The sequence below is a fragment of the Acyrthosiphon pisum genome, chromosome A2 (assembly GCF_005508785.2).
Source record: "Acyrthosiphon pisum isolate AL4f chromosome A2, pea_aphid_22Mar2018_4r6ur, whole genome shotgun sequence".
NCBI lineage: Eukaryota > Metazoa > Arthropoda > Insecta > Hemiptera > Aphididae > Acyrthosiphon > Acyrthosiphon pisum.
Window position 1 is genome coordinate 5,164,450 of NC_042495.1, and position 11,051 is coordinate 5,175,500.

At 29.9% G+C, this 11,051-nt stretch overlaps 2 protein-coding genes across 3 annotated transcripts; one reads left to right on the forward strand and one right to left on the reverse strand.

Annotated features, from left to right (window-relative positions):
• The first annotated feature begins 2,193 nt into the window (after positions 1 to 2,193).
• On the forward strand, positions 2,194 to 6,785 carry LOC100163116 (ADP-ribosylation factor 1). 2 transcript variants are annotated; one of them, NM_001293367.1, is given in 6 exon segments: positions 2,338 to 2,570; positions 4,635 to 4,783; positions 4,862 to 4,971; positions 5,154 to 5,279; positions 5,340 to 5,443; positions 5,445 to 6,136. In NM_001293367.1, coding segments are annotated over 5 exon segments (531 nt in total). In that variant the 5' UTR covers positions 2,338 to 2,570; position 4,635; the 3' UTR covers positions 5,488 to 6,136.
• A 780-nt stretch (positions 6,786 to 7,565) lies between these two features.
• LOC100165202 (26S proteasome regulatory subunit 8) lies at positions 7,566 to 10,825 on the reverse strand. The gene is made up of 8 exons (XM_001943705.5): positions 10,668 to 10,825; positions 9,986 to 10,136; positions 9,595 to 9,818; positions 9,327 to 9,519; positions 9,120 to 9,252; positions 8,888 to 9,041; positions 8,611 to 8,820; positions 7,566 to 7,932 (listed from the first exon to the last, which is right to left on the reverse strand). Exons 1-8 carry the CDS (start codon positions 10,686 to 10,688, stop codon positions 7,792 to 7,794), a joined length of 1,227 nt encoding a protein of 408 aa, XP_001943740.1. The 5' UTR covers positions 10,689 to 10,825; the 3' UTR covers positions 7,566 to 7,791.
• Positions 10,826 to 11,051: the final 226 nt, after the last annotated feature.

The window sequence follows — 11,051 nt, forward strand, 5'->3', positions numbered from 1 at the left end:
AAAAAGATAGAGAATAATATTTTTGGGGGAATGACATATCGATTTTATATTTTATTATTATTTGACTTTGTATTCCACTTTCAAAATAAATAAAAAAATATTGTAAATTTAAATGATGTTTAAATTGATTGGAGACAATATTTAGATAAATCGATATGTCATTCCCTCAAAATTATTATTCTCTATCTTTTTTGTAATAGGTGACTTTACTCTAAGATTACTTAAACGCATGGAAAAAATGATTTTGCGTAAATGCGTTTTGTCTATGTTGTGCGTGGGTCAGAGAGAGAAAACGAATACTGCGCTAACATCCTCTTAAGTGATATTTTAAAAAAGGTAATTCTTTAAGTAATATCTTGTTTGTAGGGAAGCACTCGATACCTTTCAGCAATAGATTCAACGCCTGCACAACTGCACATAAAGCAAAAACAATACAACAAATATTAATTCAACCTACCTATACTGTTAATAATTAATAATTAATTTTTACCGATTTTAACCTACCGTAGTAAAATAAATTACTTTAATAGCAATATAAATATATCATAATAATGCCATAAGTATTCAATAGGTTTAATAGGTACATGTTGACATAATAAAACTTTGATCACATAGTCATGTCTAAATGACCATATAATGTCTTATCTAAAAATTACTTCAGATGGATATCTACTAGATATATTAAAAAACCATAAAATATTTTATTCATTAACTTCCAATTCCGGTTTTCTGCTGGATATTCCAAATTTCCATACAATAATTCATTCGTCGGTACGTTAGACATGAATTTATCAAGATATAGGTATATAGGTATATACGCATATTCATGGTTACAGACTAGGTACCGTAAAAAAATTAAATTATTATTATTATTATATTCGTACATTTTTCAAAATTTCGTTCAAAACTCATATAACATGAATTTCCCCAGAGATGAGACCTTGACCAATGATTTCATTTTTCAAAAAAACCCTAGACATTCTGACTAAATCCGTGGGGACACAAACGCGGCATTTACAATTATTGCTCTGTAGTTTGCACTAATAGTATCTTAATAGGTACTCCATAAAAGTACAAATATTTTATTAAAAAAAATTGCTTTTATGTTTATAATATATTTAAAATCTTTTATTCATTATTATAAAAATAATAATTCCTGATTGCCCCTGTTTATAAATCGTAATGAATAAATCAACTATTGTCATATAAAACAGCTGTTGTGTTTTGATTATGATTTCAAATAATTTTACCGGCGAAAAAATTGTTTTGTACACAAACGGTACAACACTACAACATGGGCCCCCACCCCACCCATCATATCACCATCGCCAACACAATCACTGACGTCGAAACATAAAAGGAATATTATTATATTATTATATTATAATCTATCAAGAAATTAAAAAACAAACGCAACTCGTAATAATAATAATATTAATATGTTATATAAATATAATTAACAATTTATAACTAAAAAAGTATCTTTCATTTCATCTCCGCTTGAAAATAAATTATTTAAATTGTTTGTTTCCGCTCAAAAATGTCGCGTCGCCGCCGCTGACGGTTACGACTTACGATATACGAACTTACGTGGGCATTACATTATAAAAACTGCGACTGCGCCGGTGCCCGGTCGCCCACAACGCTGTACCATAGAGTCGACTCTATGCATAGACCTTATACTCTGAGTATAAGGTCTATGACTCTATGCGCCACGTATCACGCGTCGTGAGAACAACTGAACAATCTACCGGTCACCGGACTAAACTAACTGCGGTCTGCGTTAGATTTAAATGGGCTAGCGCCATAGCGTCGTGGTCGGTGATTATCAGCTGCTGGTGTCCGGGTACCGTGGTGGTGGTAACCACGTAACGACACACCGGACCGGCGGCACAAGGTGTTACCAATCCACACGCGGGCCCACTGACTGTCGCGGGCGGGCCCGTCGGCCACTCGTCGTGAAATACCTTGGCCGCGGGGCCAGGGCCGGGGCGCGAAAACGACGACGACGACGACCGGCCGATTTCATGGCAGAAACGGCGGTCGGTCACATGACGCCGGTGGACCAATGGTGGGCGCGGGCCAGGAACAATCGTGCTCTATACGTGGCACGCATGTAGAAACCGCAGGAGCGGCGAGAGAGAGAAAAAGTAAATAAATGAAATACAAAAAAAAAGTAAAATAATAGAGAGAAATACCGAGTCGTCAAGAGAGGAACCCGTACGCCGCCGCCATCTTATCCTATAATCGGTTAAATATATATATATATATATATATATATAATTATAATACATGTAATATATTATATATAACATATATATATATATAAGTGTGTATGTAGATACGCATACGTTTATATAGATAATTATTGTATTCGTTACTCGCGTCGTGATAATATTATTATATCGTTTTTCGATTTGATCCGGCCGTGTCAGTCTGTGTCGTCTTGCGTTTTTATCAAACTCTTTTACCGTCGACGCGCCCTGTTCCATACACACGCACATCTCGACCTGCCGTTCGTCGTCTTCGTCCATTCCCGTTCAACCGCTTTGACCTACGTCCGACATCGAGTAAGTACCTACCACGCCGACAATGACCACCAACACCCGTGTACCGAAAACGAGATGCGGTTTGACCGTGTCTCGGGGTCCGCAGCCGGATTTTTCGGTTCGCCCGTAATATCGCTGTGGCCGGCTGCTGTGTGCGTGCTCGACCGCGGCCGGCTGCTGCCTACGTGTGCGGTTTCGCGTCCGCCCTGACGCCCGAACCGTAAGTCGCCCGGTGGTGTTTTGTGGGTTTTGACGGATATGACGTGTCGTCTACACGACACATTTTCTCCGGGTGTCTCACCGGTACCCGTCTTCGAGTTCCCTCGGTGACGTTCCTGTCTACCGTCTGTGATATAGTTTTGTGAGGTTTGTCCCATTTCTGTAGACTCAAAACTTGGATCATCGCCCTAGAGATCTATAGTGAAATAGAGAGATATTAAAGACCTATAATGATATGTGTACGTACTTGACCCCAAAAGCCTTCTAGATAGTGGATGAAATATGTGGCAAGATTGTATTTGTTCGACAAAGTGAAATGTCTGTTTGTAGAGCGTTTTCATAATATGTAATCACCTGACAACATTGTCATTTTTATGAGATTGGTTTGATCTTCAAATTATAGTAAAATGAATTATTCAATTCATAATCGTCTCAGAAATCCTTCTGAAGATCAGTTGTTTTAATACTCTTTGTACCTAGTTCAAAGATATTTATTAATCACTGTAGATAATTTCACTGTGTATAGACTATACGTTTCCTTAAAATATATACCTATTGTTGATAATCAATAAATTATTACGTCCTGTATTTGATTATTTTGTTAATCTATTTATTCTTTGTCAACGTCAAATTGAATGTACGTTCTTATATCAGAATGTGATGATATTTAAATTATTCTACATAGTAGAGAACTTTTCTAGAATAATTTAAACAAGTTTACGTATGGTAGATACATTATGCTATTAAATTAAATTAATTAATCGATCATGTTTCTTGTTAATAAAAAATGTAAGTTCTATTATGGCTTGTACTATCAAATTTTATTGAATATAATTAGCACCTATTCTTTGAGAATAAATACCCTGTTAGTATTAGAAAACTATTGATTTTCTATTAATAATTTAAAGAAGAAAATGTGTGCAACAGGTACCCATTATGATTCTTCGTGTTTCTTTTAATATTTTTAATTGGATGCAATTTAATTGTTTTATCGTATTTGTACCTAATATATTTTGTTTTTATTTAAGCTCTGGAAAACTACTCCAACTTATCTATTTATTGATCAAAGTTCCTACCATATGGTATTTAGTTTTTTTAATTTAATTATTAACATTTAATACTAATTGTTAACATCTGATTAGTTTACTATGTAGTTGGTCTTTAAATATTTAGATGCTTCAAAACTCTTTATTTGAATCTAAATTATAACATTCTAATATGATAAGCATTATTAGTATTTACAACAAAAGAAACTTTAAAATGTCATATATTTACTCGTATATTTATAATACCTAACCAACATACAACATTGTGTATTTTGTTAAACAACAATACCTAATAATAACAATTAAGAAATAATTATTTTAACAAAAATATTTAAAATAAAGTTTACTTTAGATACCCACTATAATAATTATAGTGTAATGACACTCTTAATTATTTATTACTGACAGATAATTGTTATCAATTGATAAGATAATTCTGAATTTGGATTTTTATGGCTAGTATAAAACTTAATTTTTTTTTTTAATCATTGGTATAATATTTGCAATAGTTGTATTTATAATTTGATATATTCTTAGTTTAATTTTCAGTATTTATCTTCATTGTATAATAAATGGTTATTCAAATATTAGATTAATTTTATTAGAATTATTTAATTTGTTAAAATAGGGTTAACCTTATAAATTAAAATTATATTAGTGAATTCAGTTGTATTTTAATGGGAGTGGTCTGAAAAATTATCTTACTTTGACCATCTGGGTACCTACATACATTTTTACATCTGTTTTACTGTTAAATTAAGAGTAATCCTCTAAAAATTTAATTGGTATATTGATTTAAATAAAAAAAATTATTTTTCAGAATGGGGAATGTTTTCGCGAATCTGTTCAAAAATTTATTTGGCAAAAAGGAGATGAGAATACTTATGGTAGGATTAGATGCAGCTGGTAAAACAACAATTTTATACAAATTGAAATTAGGTGAAATTGTTACCACTATACCGACTATTGGTAAGTTATTTTGCTATTAACTGACTTAATTTATTATTATTTATGAAATATTTTTATGCGATGACTGCTATTTTTTAGGTTTCAACGTGGAAACTGTCGAGTACAAAAACATCAGTTTCACAGTGTGGGATGTTGGTGGACAGGATAAAATCCGACCACTTTGGAGGCATTATTTCCAAAACACACAGGCATGTATTTTAATTTTTATGTAAACCTAAATGTATTATTATATTAATATAGTATTGTACGAACAGAACTGTTAAAACTATTTAAATCAGAAACTTATTTAGTGGAATAAATATATTTTCATATTTGTAAAAAGTATAAATTGTATTCACAAGTAATATTGTCATTGTTGAATTTGATGCAGGGTTTGATTTTCGTAGTAGACAGTAATGATAAAGAACGTATTTTTGAAGCTAAAGAAGAGTTAATGAGAATGCTTGGTGAAGACGAGCTTAGAGACGCCGTATTATTGATATTCGCTAATAAACAAGTAAATATAAATATAATCACAATAAAAATGATATATTTTAATATTGCGTTTTAATTTTAGGATTTGCCTAATGCCATGAATGCATCTGAAATTACTGATAAACTAAGCTTACACACGCTACGCAATCGTAACTGGTATATTCAAGCAACGTGCGCAACTAGTGGTGATGGTTTATATGAAGGTCTTGACTGGCTGTCAAATCAATTGAAAAATGCCAACCGTTAACCGACTCCAAACTACATTATTATTATTATAAATATTTAAATAATAAAAAAAAAAAAACTTTATTTGTAATTCGTGAAAACAAACTTAAGCATAATATATTATATATATATATAGCAGACTAAAGAAATTTTTTTTACTCGCCATCAAAATTAATATTGTCAAATGTGTTCTTTTAGTTAAACCATTAGTTCTCTGACCACAGTTGTAATTAATTCCTTAATAAGTTTTATCATCAAGTTCAATGATCAAAACTATTTTTATGAACCGTTTGACTAATATTAATTTTCAATATTAAAAACATATAAAATCATAAAAAAAAACCACAAATACATAATTACTAATTGTATCTTTCCTCTAAACGAAATATTTTATAACTTATATTTTGTCTGAATTTTGTAATGCAGAAAAAATAATTGTTATGTTGATTTCCCCACATTTTTATTATTTTAGCTTTATTTTGAAATTTTATTATTAGCTTAAAAACACATTTTTTTTTAGTGTATACATTTTTTTATATAAAAGTTACATACCCAAACCGCTATATAAAAAATAAATATGTATAATTTTTTTTCTTTTTAAGTTATACAAAAGCTGAATTTTTTTGTAAATAAAATTTACTATTTATATTACTATTTAAAGTTTAAACAACAAGTTTGAATTTGTTTTATAACTTCAGTTTAATATGCCCTGTTCATCTGGTTATAAATTGTACATTACCGATAAATGTAGTTATTCAATTGTTATAAAACTAAAAGTTCATAGTAAATTCAAAAACATAGAGAAGTTTTATCCATATTCATTTAATTTTGGACTCTAAATGTCTGATATTAAGTCAACCGTTAGTGTAATTTTTTGTTTAATATTAAAATAAGTATATAACTAGACATTCCATTTATGTTAACGTTCAAAAAGTGAAAGTCTGTTGTTTCACTGACATATTTCTTGTCTGCCCTTAACAAATGTGCAGTGTTTGTTGTATTTGGTGTTTGTGTCTTAATTTGTTTCTTTCACTTTATTAACTGGTTGGAAATGATTTTATTTCTTAGTCATCTGATTGAGACTGAAAACCAAGACCTACACTCAGTTGTCGCTGATATTATTATTATTAATCTTAATTAATAATTTTTAATTTTTGCTATTCTTAATTCTTGTCCATCGGTCATTATATTAACATAAATCTTGTGAAAGAAAACAAACTCGTAATATTATTGTATTTCTAATAAATTTTAAAAATACATGTAAATATATACTTTTTTTTATATATATATATTATATACTGGATATCGTTTCATTTAATGACAACCAATTTTTTTTTATTAATGTCAGATCTTCCCCAAACATTGAACAAATGAGTTTTAACTTTTCAAGTCTGTTATTATTTTTTATTATTCATTATATACTGCTGCTATTGGTTATTATTGTGCTATATTAGTCAATCAACTATTGCAGTATTTTATTTAATTCTGCGGTTAATCCACTGATTTATTAAATATAGCATTAAAGTTTTAACTGCCCAAAAATGTCAAGCGATTATTATAAAACTATTATCAATCAATGAAAATATGTGTGAACAAAGATGGCATTAATAAATGTTGAAAAAAATAATATTTTGTTTACAATGTACAATTAATATAAACATCTCTGACACACGCACACACACTTGTTTTTGCATGCTTTTAGACCATGAATCGCATTCAAAAATATTTGTTTTTCAATTAATAGTCAAGACATCAAGAGAAAACAGCAACAATGTCTTAATTTTAAATGTCTATAAATATCCAAAGATCATTTATCCAATTGATAATACATTCATAATTAAATATTTCACAGAATTCGAGCACAGTGACCTGCATCGTTGAAGGTCAATAGTTTAGTAACAATTTAATGAATTTATACATATAGACAAAAGAAAAAAATCTTACAGTTAAAATGTAGACAAAAAGTACCCACATTGTTTTTTGTGTTTATATAAGAATGTATCTACTTCAACGTAAGTACAGATAGTTGGAAGGTATCCAAATAAAAAATGCTATCTCACCACAACGCAGATTTTACAAAAGATTTGTATCTTATAAAATTGTTTTATTCCATAAATTAGACTTGTGAACAAAAATGTATAAAATACGACATTATATATATATTTTATTTCATTAATTGAAGGCAGCGTATAATATTAATATAATAAGTAATTTTTTAGCTGTTTCTCAAACATTAAATAACTACATTTAAATTGTCGTATAAACATAAGAAAAAAAGATACAATATGGAATATGATATAATTTGAAATTTATTTCCAGAGCTTCTTGATAGACATATTTTTTTCTGAGTCCTTTTGCATTACTTTAGCGACGGCCATTTCAAAATCATCTTGTGTTACATGCACACGCCTTTCACGTAAAGCGTACATTCCTGCCTCTGTGCACACACCCTGCAATATAAATGGTTTGATTAAAAAATTAAATAAAATTGTTCTCAATTTTAGTATAACAATCATATAATGTAAATAACTTTCTCGAGGTTCATATAATGGTTGCAATGTATCAGTATATTCAAAAACTTTAAATTTATAAAAAAAATATTGATGAAAATAAAATAAATATCTAAGGTTATTACTTACTAATACTAATATTAGTCATACCACTGACCTATTATATATTATTTTTAAAATCATAATGATAGATTTCTAAGCTTAACTTCCAGAGCAAATTGAATCAGTCATTTGAGAAACCCGATTAGTCACAAACCCAAAACTTTGGAAAAATGAAAATAACTTTACATATTAATAGGATTTCTCTTGATTTCTAAAATTTAAACTATAAGGTTGACAAATCGGGATTCTCTTAAAATATGTAGATCTACATGTGAAAAATCTAAACCTCCAATGAAACATGATAATATATTTGTAGAAGTAAGATTTCTCAAATGACCGAATCAATTATTTTATCGTATTACATATTGTTTTATTTTTTATGAAGTATAATTATTATAATTTATATAACATTTGAACATTGTTTAAAATGAGGTGAGAACAAATATAATTATTATTAAATGAATCTAATATTATGTTTTAAAATAAAATTCATAAAACCATGAGGAATCACATTACCTTAACTTCAGCTCCAGACGCTCCAGGCATGAGTTCAGCGATTTTCTTAAGATTTATGCCTCTTGTCAGGTTCATTTTTCTAGAATGAATACGCAAAATATCCCAACGGGCTTCTTCATTTGGTGGAGGGAACTCAATTTTACGATCAATACGTCCTGGCCGTAACAGAGCCGTATCCAAAATATCAATACGATTAGTAGCCATTATGACCTAGGAATAAAGTAAATATGTTAATTACAAATGACTCTTAAACATTTTTCACCACAACTGATCCCACCTTAATGTTTTTAGTTGCTTCAAATCCATCAAGTTGGTTGAGCAGTTCCAACATAGTTCTTTGTACTTCAGAATCTCCACCACTACCAGATTCAATACGTGATGAACCAATAGAATCAATTTCATCCATGAAAATAATACTAGGTGCATGCTCCCTACAGTAGCAATAACATGAAAGGTGATTAGTACAATAAATATTATTATTATTTATTATAAGAAAATCAATATTATACCTTGCCATAACGAAGAGTTCTCTGACCATTCTTGAACCTTCACCAATAAACTTTTGCACAAGTTCAGAACCAGATACTCTGATAAATGTACACTCTGTGTGATGAGCAACAGCTCTGGCCAGTAAAGTTTTACCTGTGTGAAATGAAAGTTTATGATGAATGGGTATTTCATATTAGTATGAGTTATCGAAAATTGGGTTAACTTACCAGTTCCAGGAGGACCGTACAACAGCACACCTTTTGGTTGGGCAATACCAAGGGCGTCAAACAACTCGGGATGTTTGACAGGTAATTCAATGACCTCTTTAATTTCTTTGATTTGAGTGTCTAACCCACCAACCATTTCATAAGTGGAATCTGGTACTTTTTCGACCATCATAAGTGAAACTAAAGGATCCACCTAAAAAAATCACATAAAAAGTAATAAATGTATCTAAATAATAAAATTAAATTTTGAAAATAAATATTTACAGACCTTATTGGGCAGGATTTTGTGCAATGTATAGCTTTCGTTGCGCAATGCTACTCGACAATTTGGTGTGACATCATTGATATCAATGTTTTTATCAATGTCCACAACAAATTTGCCTTCTGGATGAACTTTAACAAGAACCTTTTTTTTGTCCATTGGCTTCACTACTTCGCCTACATAAGAACCTTGTTCTTGAAGTAATTGAAGTTCTTCTCTCAACAACCTCACTGTAAACAAAAAATGAAAACAATCAATAAATGGTTTGTATGTTAAAATTACTACACAAATATTATTAAATGCCACACAAATTTATTAAAACACATAAAATAATTTTTTACTTTTGTAATATAATATACTATAACTAATTTATCATTTATCATTATTATTCAAATACCTTTAGCATTAAGTTCATTCCTCTGAGCCTGTAAACGTCTGAGGTTCATGCTTTTTTCTGCTACGACTAATAACAGTTCTTCGATTTTAGTGGTATAGTATGATTTGAAACCATCTCCCCTAGAACCACTATTTTGATCCACCTCCATGAACTAAACACACATTTTTAACACAATTAATAAAGTTATCATAAAAAACTATTGAAACAGTCCAAGTTACAGTAAACATCATTTTATTTTTTTTTTTGTCCACTATACAACATAAATAATAAATATCTCAATAAATATTTAAATATATATTTTGTTGGTCCAACTACCTAGGACCTACCTCACAAAACATATTTACTGTTTAAAACTCAATCAAATTTGGTTTGCTGAATAAGTTTTAGAAAACCCTAATAGTGTATGATTTGGTTAAACGATTAATACATAAGGATAAGGTATAATTTAGCCATTAGGAGGCTTAATAGCAACATAACATAAACATAATAGGTATACTTATATACTATGAAATGTTTGTCTGCTAACATAAGCTATTAATAATTATTGAGGTACAAACCTATGTAACTTAATCATTACAACAAAGAGCAATTTTATTCAAATAAAAATAATGAAATAGACATGAAATAGCTATGTACGTACTACCTTAATATAATTATTAAGCTTAAATCGATTATATCTTACTTCAGGAGGATTAGGCGTCATGGTTGTGATGATAATACTACAGAAACAATTGGTAAATTTTTTTTTAAATTTTTAACATGAAAACCACAAAATCACAGTGAATACAGAATACTGAAATACTGAATAAAAATAATTACTGCTTCCTACGAAAACCTACTTGTAATGGTCAGATATCAATGCTCGCTTTATCATGATCTGTGTGGTTTTTTCACGGTATCATTTTTGTTCCATGGTTTACAATAATCGATAGTTTTGCCGCGTGTTTTTAAATTAAATAATTGTTTTTTTTCTCCAATGGCAGGTGTTTGCTATACTTTTTTTGTGTACGCGGCTTAGGACGATGCATAGGCGTGCGCACGGGTGCAGCGAATGCTGCTTTCGCTG